Source organism: Coregonus clupeaformis, chromosome 35 (genome assembly GCF_020615455.1).
Source record: "Coregonus clupeaformis isolate EN_2021a chromosome 35, ASM2061545v1, whole genome shotgun sequence".
Lineage (NCBI taxonomy): Eukaryota > Metazoa > Chordata > Actinopteri > Salmoniformes > Salmonidae > Coregonus > Coregonus clupeaformis.
The window spans coordinates 1,583,579-1,610,764 of record NC_059226.1 but is presented as its reverse complement, the minus strand read 5'-3'; the positions used below and the strand labels follow the sequence as shown (position 1 = coordinate 1,610,764).

The 27,186-nt window shown below is 41.8% G+C and overlaps 1 protein-coding gene across 1 annotated transcript in view; it reads right to left on the bottom strand.

The window, feature by feature from the left end:
- Positions 1-10,620: 10,620 nt before the first annotated feature.
- LOC121551722 (nuclear body protein SP140-like protein) overlaps positions 10,621-27,186 on the bottom strand; it is a 55,914-nt gene continuing 39,348 nt past the window's right edge. The window contains exons 6-14 of the mRNA XM_041864462.1: positions 17,840-17,888; positions 17,381-17,608; positions 16,520-16,659; positions 16,275-16,343; positions 15,635-15,762; positions 15,354-15,471; positions 13,502-13,576; positions 11,639-11,782; positions 10,621-11,043 (exon numbers count right to left, since the gene is read on the bottom strand). Of these exons, the coding sequence (XP_041720396.1) occupies positions 10,957-11,043; positions 11,639-11,782; positions 13,502-13,576; positions 15,354-15,471; positions 15,635-15,762; positions 16,275-16,343; positions 16,520-16,659; positions 17,381-17,608; positions 17,840-17,888 (1,038 nt within the window). The 3' untranslated portion in view covers positions 10,621-10,956. The remainder of the gene's footprint in view (positions 11,044-11,638; positions 11,783-13,501; positions 13,577-15,353; positions 15,472-15,634; positions 15,763-16,274; positions 16,344-16,519; positions 16,660-17,380; positions 17,609-17,839; positions 17,889-27,186) is intronic.

The following is a 27,186-nucleotide window of genomic DNA, read 5'->3' as shown; positions in this document are numbered from 1 at the left end:
AAGTTTATACTCTACCTGGGACTTCCAGGTAATAATTTACCTGTGATTGTCATGCATAATAGGTGTGTCAGCCACTCACTAGTCTTTGAACTCTCTCCATTGGGTGGGCGGTAGGCTGTGTGTGTCTGTGGTTACTGTATCATCTGTTTACTTGAATAAGTTCCTCATTGCAGAGCGACCTTTAGTTCCTTCTTTATTGTCATAACTTCCCATCATGGGCTTGAAGTTGTTTGCCTACAGAACACAGGCTATAAAAGAAACTCATACACTTTCATGAAAGTTTCTCTTTCATGCTACATAGCATGGAAGTGTATACATTTTTTTTTGTTCTGTGCTGTATAGGCAAACATCTTCAAGGTGTGGTATAATAAAGTAATTTAATTTAACTAAAGACTTTGCCCCTCTGTGGGGAGACATCCTGAAATAAAGAAGAAGTAGGTGAAATAACCAGAATAACTGTTTATTGGTGAATGGATGTTAGATAAGCATGACAAACAGAAAAGAGCTTAGTAAAGTGGAGTGTATATAAATGTTGAGATATCATGTAAACATAAGCTCTTCATGTCTATTCCTGCACCCCTCTTTTCCTCTCCTCAACTTCTCCCCTCTCTCTCTTCCTCTCCTCCTCTCTCTTCCTCTTCCTATTCTCCCCTCTCATCCTCTTCTCCCCTCTCTTCCTCTCCTCCTGTCTCTTCCTCTCCTTCTCTCGCTTCCAAGGTTATTATAGTTTTGTGTTTTTACATTCGTTTTTATTTCTATTCGTTTTTAGATTTTAATTTTAAATTCAGTTTAGTTTCAGTTTGCTTTTAGAGATGATTTTCTAGTTTCTATAAATGTTCTATAAATGTTTAACAATTGAGATGTACAAACTATTGCATAAGGGAACGATGAGCGGATAAGAGGCAAGCCGTAATTTTGTTTAAGACATTAATGAGCAGGTAGTCAATATACCGTAACTATTTGTTCAGCACTTTTGAAATGTACAGCGACAGAATTCAAAACATGGGCCATTCTTACAGTATTCTCCCTGTACACCAAGTCAGAACCGTAGGATAAATAACGGGGGGTATATAAGCAGACAATGAAAGCTCTTACAATATTCGATGATGACATTTCTCTAAAACAGGCTATAGGCTACATATGCACCACCAAGTCAGAACAGTAGGCTAAAGTTCTGAGGGGGAGAGGGATCAAATGATTAGGTTGAGACACATGGGCTACTAACAGCTTACTACACAATATACACTTACTATTACTTTCTTAGCTACAGTATACATTTCTCCTTGGCATATTACATCATTTATGCAGCAGCATAAAATACATTTTTGGACTCACCTTTTTGTGCTCACTTGAAAGAGGTGCGGTGGTCCTTCTTGTGGGCAAACTTTGCCATCAAACTTTGTCATCAAAGTCTGGCATTCTCTGGATTTATGGTGCTTTCAAGACAGCTGGGAACTCTGAAAAAAACAAGGTCGAATCATGACGTCAGTGATCTTCAGGTCGGAGCTCTAGAAAGAGGCCCGAGTTCCCGACTTGGAATTCCCAGTTGGATGACCGTTCAAAACTTATTTTTCCTGTCTGAGTTCGTTTTTTTTACCAAGTTCCCAGTTCTCATGAACGCACTGAAGTCTGAGATTTCCCAGTTCCGAGTTTCCAGTTGTTTTGAATGCGGCAGAAGTCATGCTGGATTGACAGCAGGGCTGATGTATTCAACCTTTTCTCATGGTGTTGCGTGTGAATGTTTATCCTTTTAAGCTTGGAAAAGAGACCCTTTAAGACAGATGTTTTAAATCCTTAAACCCAGACTTGGACCACACACCATCTTCACCGAATAGCAGGCAAGGGAAGCAAAATAGTGATTGATTTGCGACGCTCGCAGTTAGCCACTGATCACTTCCAAACCACTCATTGTTGAATTTGTGATTTCCGACTTGTTTATGTCCAATGGACGATGAGCACCGATACGCTTTATCTATAATTTATCTTCATATGACAAGGAATGAAAATAATTTGCCAGTAGATTGTTGACGAGATTCATGATGATGTCTGCTTGTCTAGTTTGGTAGCTAAGATTGTGAAAGTATTATGTTGACATGATCAATGTATCTGTGGCCAATGACCTTGAGCCTTCTTGGACAGGCACTTCTAATGTAAATCTATGGCAGCACCCAAGGGGGATTGAACTGCTTAGCTCGCCCTGCAGATTCTGCGGTGACATGGTGTCCAGATGAGTGACAGAACACTGAGCCAATCACGGCACAACTAGAGAAGATTACCAAAGCCTATGCTCTGTATTTTTCGCTGGCTGCCCCTTTACCACAGAAAGCACTGAGCTAGGCTGAAACACCTGCATTTTGGAGCTGCTTTACTCAAGAAAGTTGTGTGTTTGTATAATGCTTTTTTGTATTATTGTTTGCAAACTGATATGTGATACGAATGAATGCCAAAGTAACATGCAAAACAGGCAACAAAAACAAAATATATATACATTTATATATTTTTTGCTAAACAGGTGGAGCTCAAAACAGGTGGGGCTCTGCCCCATCTGCCCTGAATGATGGGTCGCCACTGTATATTTCAAAGCCGATTTAAGTCAAAACTGTAAGTAGGCCACTCAGGAACATACAATGTAGTCTTGGCACGCAACTACAGTGTATATTTGACCTTGTGTTTTAGGTTATTCTCCTGCTGAAAGGTGAATTTGTCTCCCAGTCTGTTGGAAAGCAGACTAAACCAGATTTTCCTCTAGAATTTTGCCTGTGCTTAGCACTTTCTTGTTTATTTTTATCATAACAAACTCCCTAGTCCTTGCCGATGAAAAGCATACCAATAACATGATGCAGCCACCACCATGCTTGAAAATATGAAGAGTGGTACTCAGTGATGTGATGGATTTTCCCCAAACATAACGCTTTGTGTTCAGGACATAAAGTTAATTTCTTTGCCACATTTTCTGCAGTTTTACTTTAATGCCTTATTGCAAACAGGATGCATGTTTTGGATTTTTTTAAATGATTTTCACTCTGCCATTTAGGTTAGTATTGTGGAGGAGCTCAGTTTTCTCCTATCACAGACATTAAACTCTGCAGCTGTTTTAAAGTCACCATTGGCCTCATGGTGAAATCCCTGAGCGGTTTCCTTCCTCTCCGGCAACTGAGTTAGGTAGGACGCCTGTATCTTTGTAGTGACTGGGTGTATACACCATCCAAAGTGTAAATAATAACTTCACCATGCTCAAAGGGATATTCAGTGTCTGCTTTTTGTATTTTTACCCATCTACCAATATATGCTCTTCTTTGCGACGTCCCTGGTCTTTGTGGTTGAATCTGTGTTTGAAATTCACTGCTCGACTGAGGGACGTTAGAGATAATTGTATGTGTGGGTACAGAGATGAGGTAGTCATTCAAAAAATCATGTTAAACAGTCTCTCAGAGTATTATGTGACATGTACATTTTTACTTCTGAATTTCTTTAGGCTTCCCATAACAAATGGGTTGAATACTTATTGACTCAAGACATTTCAGGTTTTAATTTTGAATTAATTTGTAAAAGAAAATCTCAAAACATAATTCCACTTTGACATTACGGGGTATTGTGTGTAGGCCAGTGACACAGAATATTTAAACAATTTTAAATTCAGGCTGTAACACAAGAAAATGTAGAAAGAGTCAAGGGGTGTGAATACTTTCTGAAGGCACTGTAAATATCTTTTCCCCTTATAATACTACTAGTCACCTAGCAATTTTAGGAATTTGGCTTTAGCTAGCCCAGATAGGTCCCCAATCTCCCAACCTCATAACTAGCTAAGAAGCCATTTCAGGCTATCAATCAAGTTAGAGCAGTTAGCTTGTCTAACTATCTTAGCTGGCATGCCTGCTGGCAAGGTTGGTAGACTTTAGAAAAGCAAGCAATTAGTAAATGTACTGAATAAGACTCATATTCCTTTCAATCTTTTACCCAAATTTGAGAAGAGATGCAGAGAAGCATATTTAGTTTCTTTAAAAAAAATAACCACCAGTCAGGAGGATACAGACAGCTCAAAAGGTATGCTTAGATGTGCAGAAAAATATACATATTTTGACATAGAATTATGCATAATGATTATGGCTCTAGATTGCAGGATAAAGCTATTTCAGGTGTTTGAAAAATTCAAAATTCTCCATCTTTCGGACGGGGGTCCTAGCACCCCTACGGACCACCTCCCTAGTCATCGTCACGTACTTTGTGTCCCCTAAGGTTTTTGGGGTGCATTACGTCCCTGTCCCTGAGTAAAGAGCCCACCCACAGCTACTTTAGAGTAAAGGCGTAATTTAACTGTAAAAATGTATTACCTTTTAATGTGTCATGAACACCACCAGTCATGATGTTTTCATCTGATTGTCAAACAAATAACTTCAAAAAGTAGGTTAAGTAGGTTACCTGTGCACATTCGTCTACTCCATAACAAGTCCAGCATTCGAACAGTGTACTGTGCATCTGCTATTAAATAGAAAGGGACATCTATTACAAACACCAGAAGTGTAGACAGTCAGCCTACAAAGTGGTGTGTATTCATGGATACCAAGGGAAGCCAGGCTTCCCCCAAAATTGTAGCAATACAAATTATTTCTCAATCGTGTCTGTGTCTCATAATTTTCCTTCAATTCGCAAAAGGCTGAATCTATTTCACCACAAAAAGCATCCGAGTGAGGCAAACAGTTCCCCTCTGGCTTAGTATCTGTAGCCCATGTACAGTATCTGATGCTGTCTGGCCAAAAATAATATGACATGTCATACGTTTTTGGCCAGACAGCATCTAATACATGGGCTACAAATACTAAGACAGAGGGGCGCTGTTTTGCTCGCTCGGATGCTTTCTCCGGTGAGATTGATGAGTCTTGCTGTCGGTGCGCGTCATGGTCAAAATTCTCAATATATTCAGAGATTACCTGTCAGATCACATAATTTCTGAGGGGTCCCTGGCCAACCTGGGCCACCCCCTGGACACGCCACTGTGCGGCAGGTGCTCAAAGTGAGAATTAAAAATCTTCCATTCACACTGTACGTTTCTACTGCTCCTATAGCCAAATGCACCATTATAATTTTTTACATAGGCCTTTATTTTATGCAACAACAAAAAAAGCTAAGGAAGCTGGAATCATAGATGAAAGAGAGCTAGAAATAACCACTACTTCTTTGCTAGAACCACTACAGGGGGTAGGCTATATCAGCTGATCATCACTAATGCAGGCTAGATGAACCAGCTAGTTAGCTAGGCTATTCTATCAAAACAAGCTAACTAGTCTTTACTTGATTTGACTGCAGTTGCTCCCTTCCCTGTCACTGATCGTGAGACAACACATGCTAGCAATTCCAAAGTAACCTATGTTTCATGAGCTGAAATAAAAGATCCCAGAAATGTTCCATACACACAAAAAGCTTATTTCTCTCAAATGTTGTGCACAAATTTGTTAGTGAGCATTTATCCTTTGCCAAGATAATCCATCCAAGGTTTTGGGACTGCTGTTGGGACTCTGCTGTTGGGACAACTTTATGCAGGCACTGTGAACACTGTTTGTCACCGTTATAGTGCAATTAATGTATTGTTTAGTGTTGTGTTGTGGCTTTACATGTTTGTTTTTTGATCTACACGCTAAAATCGCCACTGCTTATCAGCCCTGGTTAGAGTCCCTGTTGCAGCTTTCACTTTCTTCCGCTACATTGGTGGCAGCGTTGGGATCACATCCAGCTCACGTCTAGTTATGTGATCTAGTGGTGGGAATCATTCTGTCTTTCAACATCGTGTTGGGAAAGTGCTATGCCCTGACCAGTTATTCTGAAGAAATTCCTCTGTGACTAGACATTTACATAAGTTAACTTACCAGTGTGGACCCAAAACAAACACATTCTACACATTTACAAACTACCTGTTTAAAGTGTTATTACAACCATGGTGTTCTTTTTTTACTGAAGCTTATATATCAAATAACCTGACAATGATCCACATCATATGGTTAGACAAATAATGTAAGTGTGTTATGCAGCAGAACACAACTATCCTTTTTTTAGGATGCAAACCAGTAATATGAATCACTGTTGATCCATCGTTTTCTGATCTAATGAGATGGTTGTCGGATTTCCTATGGCCCCTCTTGGTTCTCATTGGCGAAGACTAAACTCAAGTTAGGGGTTAATTGTCAGACTCTCCTAAACCACTTTGCCCAACGTATTATACCCGAGGTTGTAAATAAACTAATTTTAAGGTGATATAACTTGTATAATTATTATAGGGCTGTGAAACCCAAAGCTGTATGGCTTCAGACATAGCATTTCTCACTGGAAATTGCTGCTGACATTGAACATAGCTTAGGGTTATCGTATGTAATTCATTTCAGACTCTACCATGCCATTACTCCCAACATCTTATACCCTATAGGTTGTAAATAAACCCTTTTAAAGCTGATATAACTTGTACCATTATTATAGGGCTGTGAAACCCATAGCCGAATGGCTTCAGACTGAGGATTTCTCACCATTTCTTTACAGAGAGCAATTTCCATTTTATAACAGGTAGTATCCATTTATTTACAGTAGTGTGTTGATTAATTATTGCTTTCTTCAGTGGAAATACAGAATTTGTATAAACATGCAAAATATACCAAAAGCTAAATCAAGCAGAGATTCGCGACTATTTAACCATGTTAATCAATTACTGAAACATGCAAACTGCAAACATTTAACCAGTTAAAGATAATGAATACATGACAACTTGATACAAATATTTTATTAAAAAGAATTCACACAAAAGTCAGGAGTTGCCTATAACATGAGTCCAAACAAAGTGAGTGTGTGTATATGTGTGTAAGTGTTTGTGTGCGTGTGTATTAGAATTTCCCATCATAAAAATGGATCCCCATTCCCCACATACCTTCATCGATACCAAAAACAATATCATAAAATTCGTCATAGCCTTGTATAAAATGCATTATGAAAGGAAATTGTGCAATGTAGGCTCCACAAAATATGAACTGCATTATGAAGAACATTGTGTAGGCATAAGCCCACACGAAAAAAGGGACTTTCTGACTACAAGTGCACCAGTATCCCAAAGTATTAAGCAAAAACAAGCATAGAAAACAGTATTGGCAGTACTAAAAAACAACAACAACGTACGGCTACTAATATATTATAATTATTTCGGTGACAACCTGGTTGAATAACAATGTTGGGTTGTTAACACATTTAGTTTTTTATATAAATAAATGTGGGATACAAAAAAAGGCAGTGTAGAACACCATTGCCCATCATGCATTGCTCTAATATTTTTCAAAAGATTGTTCCCATGGTTTGCCCCCCAAAAATGTATTTTCCTGTGAATTAAGTTGCAAAACAATGCGTATTTTCCTACGAATTAAGTCACACAAAAATGTGTGTCTTTTCACACTAATTAAGCTACACAATAACACATTAAATATGCTGAAATAGTTTTTGTACATATTTGCACAAATTAAAACCTAAAAACGTTGACCACCTAAAATGCCTAAATATCTTGAAATAACATTTTATTTTATAGAAAGAAGGTGTGGGAAACCGAGGAGGTTTTAGTTGCGCAATGTTACATCTAACTAAGGTGTTTGGTGCAGTATTTCTCAAGTAAAAAAATGTGCGACGTGATGTTTTATGTAAACAAAGTCCGAGCTGCTAGGCAGGTCTGTCTCACTGTCTGTGCCATTGGATAGAGAGTAATCACATCAGCTGTTCATCCCGTGTTAGTGAACAAATGGACATTGTCGAAATCAAAACCCTACCCTCAGGTACATCTTAAGGAACTCTTGTCCACAAATCTCACAAAACTCAGTTTTGGATGATCCTATGACCAAAATTAACCTACAGTTGAAGTCGGAAGTTTACATACACTTAGGTTGGAGTCATTAAAACTCGTTTTTCAACCACTCCACAAATTTCTTGTTAACAAACTATAGTTTTGCAAGTCGGTTAGGACATCTACTTTGTGCATGACACAAGTAATTTTTCCAACAATTGTTTCCAGACAGATTATTTCACTGTATCACAATTACAGTGGGTCAGATGTTTACATACACTAAGTTGACTGTGCCTTTAAACAGCTTGGAAAATTCCAGAAAATGATGTCATGGCTTTAGAAGCTTCTGATAGGCTAATTTACATAATTTGAGTCAATTGGAGGTGTACCTGTGGATGTATTTCAAGGCCTACCTTCAAACTCAGTGCCTCTTTGCATGACATCATGGGAAAATCAAAATAAATCAGACAAGACCTCAGAAAAATAATTGTAGACCTCCACATGTCTGGCTCATCCTTGGGAGCGATTTCCAAACGCCTGAAGGTACCATGTTCATCTGTACAAACAATAGTACGCAAGTATAAACACCATGGGACCACGCAGCTGTCAAACCGCTCAGGAAGGAGACGCGTTCTGTCTCCTAGAGATGAACGTACTTTGGTGCAAAACGTGCAAATCAATCCCAGAACAACAGCAAAGGACCTTGTGAAGATGCTGGAGGAAACAGGTACAAAAGTATCTATATCCACAGTAAAACGAGTCCTATATCAACATAACCTAAAAGGCCACTCAGCAAGTAAGAAGCCACTCGTCCAAAACCGCCATAAAAAAGCCAGACTACCGTTTGCAACTGCACATGGAGACAAAGATTGTACTTTTTGGAGAAATGTCCTCTGGTCTGATGAAACAAAAATATAACTGTTTGGCCATAATGACCATCGTTATGTTTGGAGGAAAAAGGGGAATGCTTGAAAGCCGAAGAACACCATCCCAACCGTGAAGCACGGGGGTGGCAGCATCATGCTGTGGGGGTGCTTTTCTGCAGGAGGGACTGGTGCACTTCACAAAATAGATGGCATCATGAGGAAGGAAAATGATGTGGATATATTGAAGCAACATCTCAAGACATCAGTCAGGAAGTTAAAACTTGATCGCAAATGGGTCTTCCAAATGGACAATGACCCCAAGCATACTTCCAAAGATGTGGCAAAATGGCTTAAGGACAACAAAGTCAAGGTATTGTAGTGGCCATCACAAAGCCCTGACCTCAATCCTATAGAACATTTGTGGGCAGAACTGAAAAAGTGCGTGCGAGCAAGAAGGCCTACAAACCTGACTCAGTTACACCAGCTCTGTCAGGAGGAATGGGCCAAAATTCACCCAACTTATTGTGGGAAGCTTGTGGAAGGTTACCCAAAACGTTTGACCCAAGTTAAACAATTTAAAGGCAATGCTACCAAATACTAATTAAGTGTATGTAAACTTCTGACCCACTGGGAATGTGATGAAAGAAATAAAAGCTGAAATAAATCATTCTCTCTACTATTATTCTGACATTTCACATTCTTAAAATAAAGTGGTGATCTAAGACAGGGAATTTTTACTAGGATTAAATGTCAGGAATTGTGAAAAACTGAGTTTAAATGTATTTGGCTAAGGTGTATGTAAACTTCCGACTTCAAATGTACTTGCTTTTTTTAGTCAGGCACTGGAATAAATGTTTCTGACATATCGATGTCACATACAGTGAGGGGAAAAAAGTATTTGATCCCTTGCTGATTTTGTACGTTTGCCCACTGACAAAGAAATGATCAGTCTATAATTGTAATGGTAGGTTTATTTGAACAGTGAGAGACAGAATAACAACAAAAAAATCCTGAAAAACGCTTGTCAAAAATGTTATAAATTGATTTGCATTTTAATGAGGGAAATAAGTATTTGACTCCCTCTCAATCAGAAAGATTTCTGGCTCCCAGGTGTCTTTTATACAGGTAACGAGCTGAGATTAGGAGCACACTCTTAAAGGGAGTGCTCCTAATCTCAGCTTGTTACCTGTATAAAGGACACCTGTCCACAGAAGCAATCAATCAATCAGATTCCAAACTCTCCACCATGGCCAAGACCAAAGAGCTCGCCAAGGATGTCAGGGACATGATTGTAGACCTACACAAGGCTGGAATGGGCTACAAGACCATCGCCAAGCAGCTTGGTGAGAAGGTGACAACAGTTGGTGCGATTATTCGAAATGGAAGAAACACAAAATAACTGTCAATCTCCCTCGGCCTGGGGCTCCATGCAAGATCGCACCTCGTGGAGTTGCAATGATCATGAGAACGGTGAGTAATCAGCCCAGATCTACACGGGAGGATCTTGTCAATGATCTCAAGGCAGCTGGGACCATAGTCACCAAGAAAACAATTGGTAACACACTACGCCGTGAAGGACTGAAATCCTGCAGCGCCCGCAATGTCCCCCTGCTCAAGAAAGCACATATACAGGTCCGTCTGAAGTTTGCCAATGAACATCTGAATGATTCAGAGGAGAACTGGGTGAGATGTGTGCAAACCTGGTGGCCAACTACAAGAAACGTCTGACCTCTGTGATTGCCAACAAGGGTTTTGCCACCAAGTACTAAGTCATGTTTTGCAGAGGGGTCAAATACTTATTTCCCTCATTAAAATGCAAATCAATTTATAACATTTTTGACATGCGTTTTTCTGGATTTTTTTGTTGTTATTCTGTCTCTCACTGTTCAAATAAATCTACCATTAAAATTATAGACTGATCATGTCTTTGTCAGTGGGCAAACTTACAAAATCAGCAGGGGATCAAATACTTTTTTCCCTCACTGTATGCCATTTTCAAAGAGAGGTTGGTTGTTCGATTCAGTCGCACTTTAAAGCTTGAAATGGGTGTGGTTAATTGACTTAACAACCAAAAATGCATACATGTATATAAGTTTATCTTTCTTAATGAACCAGAAATTCTGTAGTTATTTCTGGTTGCTTATCAAAGTTAGCTGGCTAAATAACTACTTGATCTTGATTTGTAGTATATCTCTCAAGGCATCTTGTATATTCCCTCTTGTTTCATAGTAAAATAATGGTGCAGACTTCATGATGAAGGCTCTACTGGATGTTAGATGCAGTTGGATGCTACAGTTGGATGCTGAATGTACTCTTGAACTCTCTCTCAAATAGATTCTTCAATCTTTCGCCCATCCCACGGAACTCTGCATTGTCCTTCAGGGAGAAAAAGACACAGACACAATTGTATTAAAGTTGCACTATGCAGAAGTTGCTCTGCCATTTCCTGGTTGCTAAAACTCTAATAGTTTGCCTAATTTCAGTTTATGTGACAAAATAAGCTAGTATAGTGTAGAGAATCATTATACCATCTAAACCGCTGTGAAATATATTTTCCATAACCAAAAATATTGTATTTTCAGCTGTTTGAAGCTGGTGTAAGAAACTGAAAGTAAAAGACGCAAAAACAAAACTTAAAGAGTGGGAAGCATAGAAATAGCACACATAGAACAGATATACCGCTTCTTAGACTTGCTTTCAAGTAGAATTATAGATCTATAACTCACATTTCTATGTGAATTTGGTCAGGACCCCAAAAAGTGACATATTGCCACTTTAATAGAAAACATAATAAACAAGCTAGAAATGCAATTAACCCAACTCATTTAGCCTAATGCAGCTTTGTTATGGATTAAACAAAAGTACATTTTCAAGTAAAGTTGATGAGCATAATTCCAAGATTTCCTTCAGAATTTTTATCAGATTTTTGCCCTGAGTCTTCACATTGGATACTGCAGTAGTGCAGTCTTACCCTGTTGAACGTGGCACAGTTGGTGAAGATAAGCAACACGTCACACTCAAAGTGTTGCACTGACTGGTAGAGATTCTGCTGCAGCTTCTCCACAACCCTGTCCAGCCACATCGGAGTCTTTATCATACTGGTGTAGTTTCTCACCTGGCATTGAAAGGCAGTGATATATCCAGACAGTGATATACAGACAGCAATATAAGTTAATGTTGACACAAACATACAAACTCAGACACTAAAAACATACACAAGCAAACACGCACGCACAGACGCACGCATTCACACACACAGAACCAAACAAAACATACGTTGATGCAAGGATCTTTCACAAAGATGTGGTCCTCATCTGCGAAACACACAGATGGAGATATAAACTCAGCAAAAAAAGAAACGTACTTTCAATGTCAACTGCGTTTATTTTCAGCAAACTTAACGTGTCAATATTTGTATGAACATAACAAGATTCAACAACTGAGACATAAACTGAACAAGTTCCACAGACATGTGACTAACAGAAATTGAATAATGTCCCTGAACAAAGGGGGGGTCAAAATCAAAATTAACGGTCAGTATCTGGTGTGGCCACCAGCTGCATTAAGTACTGCAGTGCCATCTCCTCCTCATGGACTGCACCAGATTTGCCAGTTCTTGCTGTGAGATGTTACCCCACTCTTCCACCAAGGCACCTGCAAGTTCCTGGACATTTCTGGGGGGAATGGCCCTAGCCCTCACCCTCTGATCCAACAGGTCCCAGATGTGCTCAAACGGATTCAGATCCAGGCTCTTCGCTGGCCATGGCAGAACAATGACATTCCTGTCTTGCAGGAAATCACCCACAGAACGAGCAGTATGGCTGGTGGCATTGTCATGCTGGAGGGTCATGTCAGGATGAGCCTGCAGGAAGGGTACCACATGAGGGAGGAGGATGTCTTCCCTGTAAAGCACAACGTTGAGATTGCCTGCAATGACAACAAGCTCAGTCCGATGATGCTGTGACATCCCACCCCAGACCATCCCGCTCCAGAGTGCAGGCCTCGGTGTAACGCTCATTCCTTCGACGATAAACGCGAATCTGACCATCACCCCTGGTGAGACAAAACCGCGACTCGTCAGTGAAGAGCACTTTTTGCCAGTCCTGTCTGGTCCAGCGATGGTGGATTTGTGCCCATAGGCGACGTTGTTGCCGGTGATGGCTGGTGAGGACCTGACTGACAACAGGCCTACAAGCCCTCAGTACAGCCTCTCTCAGCCTATTGAGGGATTGTGCGTTCCTGGTGTAACTCTGGCAGTTGATGTTGCCATCCTGTACCTGTCCCGCAGGTGTGATGTTCGGATGTACCGATCCTGTGCAGGTGTTGTTACACGTGGTCTGCCACTGCGAGGACGATCAGCTGTCCATCCTGTCTCCCTGTAGCGCTGTCTTAGGCGTCTCACAGTACGGACATTGCAATTTATTGCCCTGGCCACAGTCCTCATGCCTCCTTGCAGCATGCCTAAAGCACGTTCACGCAGATGAGCAGGGACCCTGGGCATCTTTCTTTTGGTGTTTTTCAGATTCAGTAGAAAGGCCTCTTTAGTGTCCTAAGTTTTCATAACTGTGACCTTAATTGCCTACCGTCTGTAAGCTGTTAGTGTCTTAACGACCGTTCCACAGGTGCATGTTCATTAATTGTTTATGGTTCATTGAACAAGCATGGGAAACAGTGTTTAAACCCTTTACAATGTGTTTTGGATTTTTACAAATTATCTTTGAAAGACAGGATCCTGAAAAAGGGACGTTTCTTTTTTTGCTGAGTTTGTGTGAACTTTGACACACACATACACAGACACAGACACAGAGAGCGAGAGAGAACCAAGCAAACTTACATTGATGCAAGGATCTTTCACAAAGATGCTGTCCTTGTCCTCGTGGTACAGATACAGCAGGAGGTAGTGGCATTCCTGTCAGAGTAAACATACACATATTACACCTGTATGTGTCATATACTACTCAAGACTACTTAGATACACAGTTCAAACATAATTCATTCAGAATGTATTATTTCATGTCACGGATATTGTGACACTCATGATTGATTGATTAACTGATACAGTGAGGGAAAAAAGTATTTGATCCCCTGCTGATTTTGTACGTTTGTTCACTGACAAAGACATGATCAGTCTATAATTTTAATGGTAGGTTTATTTGAACAGTGATTGACAGAATAACAACAACAAAAATCCAGAAAAACGCATGTCAAAAATGTTATAAATTGATTTGCATTTTAATGAGGGAAATAAGTATTTGACCCCTCTGCAAAACATGACTTAGTACTTGGTGGCAAAACCCTTGTTGGCAATCACAGAGGTCAGACGTTTCTTGTAGTTGGCCACCAGGTTTGCACACATCTCAGGAGGGATTTTGTTCCACTCCTCTTTGCAGATCTTCTCCAAGTCATTAAGGTTTTGAGGCTGACGTTTGGCAACTCGAACCTTCAGCTCCCTCCACAGATTTTCTATGGGATTAATTTCTGGAGACTGGCTAGGCCACTCCAGGACCATAATGTGCTTCTTCTTGAGCCACTCCTTTGTTGCCTTGGCCGTGTGTTTTGGGTCATTGTCATGCTGGAATACCCATCCACGACCCATTTTCAATGCCCTGGCTGAGGGAAGGAGGTTCTCACCCAAGATTTGACGGTACATGGCCCCGTCCATTGTCCCTTTGATGCGGTGAAGTTGTCCTGTCTCCTTGGCAGAAAAACACCCCGAAAGCATAATGTTTCCACCTCCATGTTTGACAGTGGGGATGGTGTTCTTGGGGTCATAGGCAGCATTCCTCCTCCTCCAAACACGGCGAGTTGAGTTGATGCCAAAGAGCTCAATTTTGGTCTCATCTGACCACAACACTTTCACCCAGTTCTCCTCTGAATCATTCAGATGTTCATTGGCAAACTTCAGACGGCCCTGTATATGTGCTTTCTTGAGCAGGAGGACCTTGCGGGCGCTGCAGGATTTTAGTCCTTCACGGCATAGTGTGTTACCAATTGTTTTCTTGGTGACTATGGTCCCAGCTGCCTTGAGATCATTGACAAGATCCTCCCGTGTAGTTCTGGGCTGATTCCTCACCATTCTCATGATCATTGCAACTCCACGAGGTGAGATCTTGCATGGAGCCCCAGGCCGAGGTAGATTGACAGTTATTTTGTGTTTCTTCCATTAGCGAATAATCGCACCAACTGTTGTCACCTTCTCACCAAGCTGCTTGGCGATGGTCTTGTAGCCCATTCCAGCCTTGTGTAGGTCTACAATCTTGTCCCTGACATCCTTGGAGAGCTCTTTGGTCTTGGCCATGGTGGAGAGTTTGGAATTTGATTGATTGATTGCTTCTGTGGACAGGTGTCCTTTATACAGGTAACAAACTGAGATTAGGAGCACTCCCTTTAAGAGTGTGCTCCTAATCTCAGCTCGTTACCTGTATAAAAGACACCTGGGAGCCAGAAATCTTTCTGATTGAGAGGGGGTCAAATACTTATTTCCATAATTAAAATGCAAGTCAATTTATAACATTTTTGAGATGCGTTTTTCTGGATTTTTTTGTGTTATTCTGTCTCTCACTGTTCAAATAAACCTATCATTAAAATTATAGACTGATCATTTCTTTGTCAGTGGGCAAACATACAAAATCAGCAGGGGATCAAATACTTTTTTCCCTCACTGTATATGATTGCTTGATTCTCACCAGTTGGTGGTCAGAGATTTGGCAGGTCAAGGCTTCCTGGTAGGTCCTTTGTTTGGGGTAATGCCACGACTGACTGTCCCTCAGTACACAGAATGTACACATCCACTGAATATTATCCCTGTGTTGATACACCACATACACACAAAGCATGCACGCATGTATGCACACCCGAACATACGTATGCACGCACACACAAACACAAATAAACATTACAATAGTGCACTAATAAGCTGACAGTTGAGTGTCCCCACACAGAACAAACAGACCTCAACTCTTCTCACCCCAGCATAGCGTCATCCACATTAGGAAGGTGACATCTCTGATGGAAAGAGAGAGGACACTTATCACAGCATATCAAGCTGCCCTGGCTCCTACAGATGAAGCAGTCGTCATCGTTGTCCTGATCGTGCTGCCAAGACAGAGAAGAGAGAAAGGTGAGAAGGAATTGGTTAACAATAAAGCACCAACTGCCTGTTTGTGTGTTAACGAATATTGTACAGATTTGTTTCCCACCCCCTCCGGTGTAAAACAAGAAGACGCCTTATCACCGATTCTGTTTGCTATGTTTATTAATGCTTTGGCAAAATAAATTAAACAGTTAAATATTGGATTAAGATATGATGATGAAATGCTGATGATATTATTTTGATGGCAGGAACAAGACCTGCGGAATATGTCAATTGGTGCAAAAGATAGAGAATCATGATTTATTTTACTGTACTGAGATACGTTTTTCAGTTTTGAAGAAGATTTTATAGAAGAGAGGAAGGTGTGAAGGAAATGGTTAACAATAATACCCGATACAGTGATGTTAAGAAACATCCTGGAAATCATAATTACTACTGAAACATCTGTTTAAATGAGGTGATTGATTGAGAGTGGGTTCCATCGTATTGCTTGAGGGTCGAGGGGGGAACTTACCACGTCTTTGGTCGTGGTGCTGCACAGCTTGCATGGACACTGGACGGAGTGGATTCCCAAAACCCCACTCTGAAAGGGAGAGGTAAACAAACATTGACCATTAAACAATCGACCATGGTTCTACTACAGTTGTTTGATAAGAACAAAACACATCTCTCTCGCTCTGTTCTCTCTTTCTCTCTCTGTTTTTGCTCTCTCTCTCTCTGTTTTTTTTCTCTCTCTCTCTGTTCTCTCACTCTGCGTACCTTGATGAGGACGCTGAGTGGTTTCCCGTCCCACTGGATGACTTTCTTCCAGGAGGGATCTGGCAGGGCTGACTCCTCCCTCACAAACTCCACTGGTGTCACCCAGCGCTTCTTTGTACGGATACTCTTCCCACACAACCCTGGGCCATAGAGACACGGAAACAAGTCAAATCTCACTTCATACCCTATTCATACCTTAATAGTGTACTAATTTGGACCGGAGTTACATAGGTCTTAGCTACAAAATTGTTAACGGGATATGTTACAGATTGGGTAATGGAAAGCCCTGCAAGAAATGTTTCAACTAATCTGTTCTTGCCAATACTTGCTTTGTTCTCGAGTCGGTAAAAAGTGTATCTTATAAATGTCTGTGTTCAGTTGCAGGTGGTTCTCCAAAAAACAGATTATATTCAGAAAGATATTAAATCCAGGTTTTGCGCAGAGGGAGGAGTTCCCTCGCAATTTTAGCTGCCAGAAATCTTGTATTTCCCAACATCTTTGCAGGGACTAGTCGTTTCTATGTGACCACGTGTAGAAGTAGACGTCAGTGCTTCAAACAGTGTGACCAAAACAAAGATCTACACACATGCAAGACTTATTTATAACTCGATACAAAACGTGGATTTAATATCTTTCTGAATATTCTCTGGTTTTGGAGAACCACCTGCAACTGGACACTGACATTTATAAGATACACTTTTTACCGAATCGAGAACAAAGAATGTATCGCCAAGAATAGCTTAGCTGAAAGATTCCTTGAGAGACTTTCCATTAACCAATCTGTTATGGGTATGGAGTATCACAATTATGTAGCTACTACATAGGGCTATGTTTATTACACCTTGAAAATCATATATGTACCTGATGCAAACCGATCCTTATGTAGCATTCCATTGATGGCCCCACAGGTGACTTTGAAGACAGACTTTTTCACAACACCATGGCTGCCTCCTGTACTGCTCTCTCCTTCAGCCGTGTTTGCCTGCTCTCCTATCTGCATCTTCTGCCTTTCCTGCTCAGCTTCCTCTTCTTCATCCTCAAACTTCTCCTCATCATCATCGTCATCTTCCTCAGGTTTTGAGTCTGACACTGAAGTAAAGTTTGAAAAATGAACGAAGAGGTTCAGGGAAAGATGGTTTACTATATCAATGGATGAGTTTGAAGAGTCAGGCTTGTGTTATTCATGAAACCTTATAAGAACAAAAACACACAGTTTCTTTATCTTTACAATTGATAGTTAGAGAGACAACACCATCCCCTGAGAGAGTCATGTCCGGAGGATTCAGAAAGATTCTATTGAGTTCGGATTGGTGTACATACCTGTGATTGAGTTCGCTGATTGGTTGGAGGGGAACGGTGCTCTCTTGGCCTAGATAGGACAAAAGGGACAGATCAGTTTTACACTAAATAGACAGTTTATTTACTTTGGTAAGAACATGTACAGTACCAGTCAAGGTTGAGAGAATGCCAAGAGTGTGCAAAGCTGTCATCAAGGCAAAGGTTGGCTTCTTTGAAGAATCTAAAATATAAAATTTGTTTAACACTTTTTTGGTTACTACATGATTCCATATGTGTTATTTCATAGTTTTGATATCTTCACTATTATTCTACAATGTAGAAAATAGTTAAAATAAAGAAAAACCCTTGAATGAGTAGGTGTGTCCAAACTTTGGACTGGTACTGTACAATAAAACATACCATTGGTCAAAGTATGATCATGCCAAGAAATATTGTTTGTCCATAGTAAAACAGCTTTTGTCAAGTTTACATATTGCATTATAACTAATTTATTACTATCAGTTGCTATGTTTCCATCCAATTGCGACAGTTTGTCATGCGAATATTCTAAAATCTGCATAAAGAAAATATGCAAATTTTCCCACCAGTAGTGTTTCCACCAAACTGACTTGTTGTGGATAAAAATCAATGCGTGATTACATAGTGCACACTAAATATTTTCATGTCCCAATAAAAATCTAAAGTTCAATGTGTTTCCTTCTCATTTTCAACTCAACTGATATTTTTTTCATTAAAACTGTGGCGTTAATTAGAAAATGTGCCTACTCTGGTCTTGGCACATGTGCTCTAGCCAACAGCTAGCAGATACAGTGTGGGTAGGATAGTCTACATCAGGGGTGTCAAACGTCCGGCCCGCGGGCCGGATCAGGCCCGCAAACGGATTTAATCCGGCCCGCGAGATGATTTTGAAAAAAATAATAAAAAAATTAAAAAATTAAAATTTGTAAAGTATAAAAATGCGCTGCAATTTTTCAATAAAATAAACTGCTGTTCCAATTGCGTCCACTGGATGGCGCAATAGCAATTGTGTTAAGCAAGCAAACTGTTTATACCGGGGCAGAGCAAGTAGGTGTCTCCCGAGTGGCGCAGTGGTCTAAGGCACTGCATCGCAGTGCTAGCTGTGCCACTAGAGATCCTGGTTCGAATCCAGGCTCTGTCGTAGCCGGCCGTGACCGGGAGACCCATGGGGCGGCGCACAATTGGCCCAGGGTAGGGGAGGGAATGGCTTGCAGGGTTGTGGGTTTGTTTCCCACGGGGGGGCAGTATGAAAAAAAATAAAACATTTTAAAAAATAATGTATGCACTCACTAACTGTAAGTCGCTCTGGATAAGAGCGTCTGCTAAATGACTAAAATGTAAATGTAAATGTAGGTCAAGCACGTGCAGCCAATGAGCTACTTTGTTTTGCCCGCGATATTTATTACGGCTTCTACATTTAACATTATGTGCTTTGGCACCCTCATTGCCCCAATATGTCTCTGTCAAAAAAGAGAAAAGTGGACGCAGAGTGCAGAGTGTTCCAAGAAAAATGGTCATCCTATTTATTCACAGAATTGAATGGGAAAGCTGTATGTTTGGTGTGTTCAGAGCATGTTGCAGTGCTGAAAGAATATAACCTTCGTCGCCACTATGTGAGTCTTCATGCCGACAAATATGACAACTTTCAAGGACAGCGGAGATGAGAGAAGGTGAATGAACTGTTGGCGGGTCTGAAAAAACAGCAGTCTGTGTTTACTCACAGCCGAGACATCAGTGACGCTGCAGTGAAAACTAGATACCTCATTGCTAATGAAATCGCAGTGGCTTCAAAACCATTTAGTGAGGGTGAATTTGTAAAAACATGCATGATGAAGGCAGCGGAGATTGTGTGCCCTGAAAAGCGGCAGGCTTTTGCAAATATCAGCCTGACAAGAAACACAGTTGCAGACAGGATTTCCGATCTTTCAGTGGATATGGACAGCCAGTTGAAGCAAAAAGTAAAGTCATTTATTGCTTTTTCGGTTGCAATTGATGAAAGCACGGACATTACAGATGTTGCACAACTGGCCATTTTCATCCGCGGAGTTGATGACACATTGACCGTCACCGAGGAGTTCGTGGAGTTGGTGCCGATGATAGATACAACGACAGCAGCTGATATTTTTACCGCACTCGTCGGCGCGCTGGACAGGGTCTGAGTGGACTGGTCCCGCGCTGTCAGCCTGGCTACAGATGGTGCGCCCTCAATGATCGGGAAAAAAGCAGGCGTTGTGACAAAGTTCAGAGAGAAAGTGCAATCTGCAAATGGAGGACGTGATTTTTTGACTTTTCACTGTATTTTGCACCAGGAGGCTTTGTGTTGCAAGTCATTAAAGATGGATAACGTCATGAAGGTGGTCATCCAAACTGTTAATTTCATCCGATCCAGAAGCCTGAATCACCATCAGTTTGACAGCCTTCTCAGAGAGAAAGACCACATCTATGGCCTGCCATACCACACTGAGGTAAGATGGTTAAGCCGAGGTGCTGTGCTGAGGCGTTTCTTTGATTTACGAGAAGAAATTGAACAGTTCATGGAAGAAAAGGGCAAACCATTTTTAGAATTTCATTCCGCAGAATGGATGCAGGACCTTGCATTTATGGTGGATGTTACAGAGCACCTGAATAACTTGAACAAACAGCTGCAAGGGCGCAAGTATTATGCTGCAGTATTATGACAGCATACGTTCTTTCAAGTTGAAGCTGTCATTGTGGGAGACGCAACTTGCCGGTGGTGATGCAGCTCACTTCCCCTGTCTGAAAAATGTGCGCGACCCAACGTGGCAGACATGAAGCGGTTCAAAGATAAAATAACGGGACTGTTACGGGAGTTTGAGCAACGCTTTCAGATTTATGTTTATATGTTTTTATGTTGATGTGCTATTGTTTTTAATTGATTTTATTTTATTTGTATATTTAACCTATTCTTGACTCTGTGGTTCTTGCACTTGTTTGGGGAACAGGATTTCATTATTTTTATCTACATTTCTGCCTGAGAAATGACACCCTGATATAGTTCTGTGATCTGTGAAACAGTTCTGTTAATCACTGAGGCATTGTGTGTTTGTGTGTTCTTTGTCCTCAGAACTTTCAAATAACTTGAGGTGTTTTATGATTAATAGTAATGTTGTGCTTTTGGACACTGTCCTCAGGCTCCAGCTTTATGTTTATATGTTTTTATGTTGATGTGCTATTGTTTTTAATTGATTTTATTTTATTTGTATATTTAACCTATTCTTGACTCTGTGGTTCTTGCACTTGTTTGGGGAACAGGATTTCATTATTTTTATCTACATTTCTGCCTGAGAAATGACACCTGATATAGTTCTGTGATCTGTGAAACAGTTCTGTTAATCACTGAGGCATTGTGTGTTTGTGTGTTCTTTTTCTTTAGAATTTTCAAATAAACTTTACATGTTTTATGATTAATAGTGATGTTGTGCTTGTACTATTTTGGACACACTGTCCTCAGGCTCCAGCTTTGTTGTATGTTGATCGTATTAAAACAAAGAAAACAATCTGAAGTTGTTGTTTTTAAGTTATATATACCATGATTTTTCTGGTCCGGCCCACTTGGGAATAGATTTTCCTCCATGTGGCCCCTGAGCTAAAATGAGTTTGACACCCCTGGTCTACATGATGAGATTATTATGGATAAAATGAGATTGGATGAGATTGGATGAGATGGATGAGATTATTATGGATTATGGATAAGAGAATATTTGTATTTTTTGTCAAGCATAAATTATTATGTCACCAGAATCAGACCCTCAATATTTATTGAAAAGGAGCATCAAGATCACTGTGTACTTTCACCACCCTGTGAAGTTCATCATAAGTTATTTCATCTGTAGTCTAATAAATTGCATGCTTTCCCAAATTGAAGTGGGAGGACAAAACACCATAATATTTTTGCATAAAGGCGTTTCCACCGCCATTTCTCACATAATACATTTTACCAACACAAACTGATCCCACAATGTCGAACGAACAAATTATCTGCATTTCTAAAATTGTACCGAAATGTCCTGTTTCCATCAAAGCTGTTGTGATTTTTTAAAATACGGTATGACTTTTTTACTCGCATAAAAACTGTGGATGGAAAGGTAGTTAGTTAAAAACAAATGTAGGATGCCATGATCATGTAGCACTTTTTCTGCACGTTCAATGGTCCCAAATCTTCTCTGCACATTCAATGGATCCACACCTACCTATGCCCAGTGTTACCGTTGTATTAATTTGTGGGGACCTTCTGGCTGTGAATGAGAATAGATTTTTCTATTCAGTAATTACAAAGTTATTAATATAGCTGCGAGGAGCAATGAACAGGGTTCACAGGATGACAGAAAAGACACAACCTCACCCGACGGTATCGTAGCTTTGCGCTTGGCTAGCTAACAGTAGCTGCTAGGGGTAAGTTATAACCTACATTTGTGTTTTGTTTTTACATACTGGTAGCCAGAGTCGTTCAAGGGATTTCGGGACATGGGTGACTAGTTAACGTTAGCTTGGCTCTCTCTGTGTGTTCGTGACGTGGGAGGAGGGGTTTCTTCTTTGTCTGAAAGCAATGGCTAGCTAGTATGCTAACTATTCTAGCTAACTAACTGGCTGAATAAGTTGACGACGGACTCGCTCAAGCTGTCGGGACTAACTCACAACATTAGACACGGACACGAATGATCTGCTTGGCGTGTTGACACACTGGTGGTTTGTTGTGGCCGAGTATTGGTGCTAAACCGTGTTGTTAGAGTCCGGCATGCTAGTTGGCTGTGGCGTCATATGACTAGGTGCCCTGGACGATTTTCACAGAAGAATACTGTACCAAGTTAGCTAGCTGAATAAACTAAGTTAGTCTATTCCTAGAAAACATTGAACCGCTGTAGTTTACAACAATTATAGTTTCTGAGGTGGAAGTTGGGAGAGTTATATTTGGGTGTTTCAGTGAAACGTAAATGAGGGAGGCCCCGCTCTCTCCTTTCCCAGATGTTTAGTTCATTTCATTCCGATCTCCTTTGCATTATTGTAGCCATTTTCTGTAGCCTGTCAACTATGCCTCTGTCTATCCCTGTTCTCTCCTCTCCGCACAGGCTATACAAACGCCTCACACCGCGTGGCTGCTGCCTCTCTAACCTGGTGGTCCCTGCACGCACCACCCACGTGGAGTTCCAGGTCTCAGGCAGCCTCTGGAACCGCCGTTCTGCTGCCAACAAGGCAAAGTTGATCTCAGCCTATGCTACCCTCCAGTCCCTCGACTTCTTGGCGCTGACGGAAACATGGATTACCACTGAAAACACTGATCCTCCTACTGCTCTCTCCTCGTCTGACCATGTGTTCTCGCATACCCCGAGAGCATCTGGTCAGCGGGGTGGTGGCACAGGAATCCTCATCTCTCCCAAGTGGACATTCTCTCTTTTTCCCCTGACCCATCTGTCTATCTCCTCATTTGAATTCCATGCTGTCACAGTCACTAGCCGATTCAAGCTTAACATCCTTGTCATTTATCGCCCTCCAGGTTCCCTTGGAGAGTTCATCAATGAGCTTGACGCCTTGATAAGTTCCTTTCCTGAGGATGGCTTACCCCTCACAGTTCTGGGTGACTTCAACCTCCCTACGTCTACCTTTGACTAATTTCTCTCTGCCTCCTTCTTTCCACTCCTCTCCTCTTTTGACCTCACCCTCTCACCATCCCCCCCTACTCACAAGGCAGGCAATACGCTTGACCTCATCTTTACTAGATGCTGTTCTTCTACTAATCTCACTGCAACTCCCCTCCATGTCTCCGACCACTACTTTGTATCCTTTTCTCTCTCGCTCTCCTCCAACACTACTCACTCTGCCCCTACTCAGATGGTAATGCTCCGTCGCAACCTTCGCTCTCTCTCTCCCGCTACTCTCTCCTCTTCCATCCTATCATCTCTTCCCTCTGCTCAATCCTTCTCCCTCCAATCTCCTGATTCTGCCTCCTCAACCCTCCTCTCCTCCCTTTCTGCATCCTTTGACTCTCTATGTCCCCTATCCTCCCCGGCCGGCTCGGTCCTCCCCTCCTGCTCCGTGGCTTGATGACTCATTGCGAGCTCACAGAACAGGGCTCCGGGCAGCCGAGCGGAAATGGAGGAAAACTAGTCTCCCTGCGGACCTGGCATCTTTTCACTCCCTCCTCTCTACATTTTCTTCCTCTGTTTCTGCTGCTAAAGCCACTTTCTACCACTCTAAATTCCAAGCATCTGCCTCTAACCCTAGGAAGCTCTTTGCCACCTTCTCCTCCCTGCTGAATCCTCCTCCCCCCTCCCCCCTCCTCCCTCTCTGTGGATGACTTTGTCAACCATTTTGAAAAGAAGGTTGACGACATCCGATCCTCGTTTGTTAAGTCAAATGACACTGCTGGTCCTGCTCACACTGCCCTACCCTATGCTTTGACTTCTTTCTCCCCTCTCTCTCCAGATAAAATCTTGCGACTTGTAACGGCCGGCCGCCCAACAACCTGCCCGCTTGACTCTATCCCCTCCTCTCTTCTCCAGACCATCTCCGGTGACCTTCTCCCTTACCTCACCTCGCTCATCAACTCATCCTTGACCGCTGGCTATGTCCCTTCCGTCTTCAAGAGAGCGAGAGTTGCACCCCTTCTCAAAAAACCAACACTCAATCCCTCTGATGTCAACAACTACAGACCAGTATCCCTTCTTTCTTTTCTCTCCAAAACTCTTGAGCGTGCCGTCTTTAGCCAACTCTCTTGCTATCTCTCTCAGAATGACCTTCTTGATCCAAACCAGTCAGGTTTCAAGACTGGTCATTCGACTGAGACTGCTCTTCTCTGTGTCACGGAAGCTCTCCCCACTGCTAAAGCTAACTCTCTCTCCTCTGCTCTTGTCCTTCTAGACCTGTCTGCTGCCTTTGATACTGTGAACCATCAGATCCTCCTCTCCACCCTCTCCGAGCTGGGCATCTCCGGCGTGGCTCACTCTTGGATTGCGTCCTACCTGACCGGTCGCTCCTTCCAAGGGGCGTGGCGAGAATCTGTCTCCGCACCACGTGCTCTCACCACTGGTGTCCCCCAGGGCTCAGTTCTAGGCCCTCTCCTATTCTCGCTATGCATCAAGTCATTTGGCTCTGTCATATCCTCACATGGCCTCTCCTATCATTGCTACGCAGATGACACACAACTAATCTTCTCCTTTCCCCCTTCTGATAACCAGGTGGCGAATCGCATCTCTGCATGTCTGGCAGACATATCAGTGTGGATGACGGATCACCACCTCAAGCTGAACCTCGGCAAGACGGAGCGGCTCTTCCTCCCGGGGAAGGACTGCCCGTTCCATGATCTCACCATCACGGTTGACAACTCTGTTGTGTCCTCCTCCCATAGTGCGAAGAGCCTTGGCGTGACCCTGGACAACACCCTGTCGTTCTCCGCTAACATCAAGGCGGTGACCCGATCCTGTAGGTTCATGCTCTACAACATTCGGAGAGTACGACCCTGCCTTACACAGGAAGCGGCACAGGTCCTAATCCAGGCACTTGTCATCTCCCGTCTGGATTACTGCAACTCGCTGTTGGCTGGGCTCTCTGCCTGTGCCATTAAACCCCTACAACTCATCCAGAATGCTGCAGCCCGTCTGGTGTTCAACCTTCCCAAGTTCTCTCACGTCACCCCGCTCCTCCGCACACTCCACTGGCTTCCAGTTGAAGCTCGCATCTGCTACAAGACCATGGTGCTTGCCTACGGAGCTGTGTGGGGAACGGCACCTCTGTACCTTCAGGCTCTGATCAGTCCCTACACCCAAACGAGGGCATTGCGTTCATCCACCTCTGGCCTGCTGGCCCCCCTACCTCTGCGGAAGCACAGTTCCCGCTCAGCCCAGTCAAAACTGTTCGCTGCTCTGGCACCCCAATGGTGGAACAAGCTCCCTCACGATGCCAGGACAGCGGAGTCACTCACCACCTTCAGGAGACACTTGAAACCCCACCTCTTTAAGGAATACCTGGGTTAGGATAAATTAATCATTCTACCCCCTCCTTACCCCACCCCTCAAAAAATAAAAAAATTAATAATAATAATAATAATAATAATAATAATAATAATAATAATACATATTGTAAAGTGGTTATCCCACTGGCTATAAGGTGAATGCGCAAATTTGTAAGTCACTCTGGATAAGAGCGTCTGCTAAATGACGTAAATGTAAATGTAAATGTAGGAACAATCTGGGCAATTTCAAATAAGGTTTTCATTAATTAACATTTAAATAAAAAATGTATCTTCACATAGGTCTTCTCAATGTACTAATGACAGTTTGAATCTGAAATGATGTGTTTAATTTCATTTTTAAACAAGATCCCCATGTTTAGTCCTGTGAAAATGTCACTATAATTTCCTATATTATTTACTGTTTTCTGGCATAGCTCATAGAGATTTCTCACAAAATACAGTATATTTTTATATGATAATTTAGAGGCTATTTTAGATGTACACACATTGAGAAATGCTAATTAGTGATATCTTGCAAACAGCTATTTTGTGGTTCTCAGTTGGTAACACTGATTTTTGTGAAATGTCTATACAGTGCATTCTGAAAGTATTTTCAGGTATATCTAGACCCCTTGGCTTTTCCACATTTTGTTACGTTACAGTTCAAATTTAAAAAAGTCCTCTTCAATCTACACACAATACCCCATATTGACAAAGTGAAAACAGGTTTTTAGAAATTTTTGCAAATTTAATAAAAATAGAATTGACATAAGTATTCAGACCCTTTGCTATGAGACTCGAAATTGAGCTCAGGTGCATCCTGTTTCCATTGATCATCCTTGAGATGTTTCTACAACTTGATTGGAGTCCACCTGTGGTAAATTCAATGAATTGGACATCATTTGGAAAGGCACACACCTGTATATATAAGGTCCCACAATTGACAGTGAATGTCAGAGCATAAACCAAACCATGAGGTCGAAGGAATTGTCCGGAGAGCTCCGAGACAGGATTGTGTAGAGGGACAGATCCGGGGAAGGGCACCAAAACATTTTGCAGCATTGAAGGTCCTCAAGAACACAGTGGCCTCCATCATTCTTAAAAGGAAGAAGTTTGGAACCACCAATACTCTTCCTAGAGTTGGCCGCCCGGCCAAACTGAGCAATCGGGGGGGAAGGGCCTTGGTCAGGGAGGTGACCAAGAACCCGATGGTCACTCAGAAGGACAACAATCACTGCAGTACTCCACCAATCAGGCCTTTATGGTAGAGTGGCCAGACGGAAGCCACTCCTCAGTAAAAGGCACATGACAGCCCGCTTGGAGTTTGCCAAAAGGCACCTAAAGGACTCTCAGACCATGAGAAACAAGATTGTCTGGTCTGATG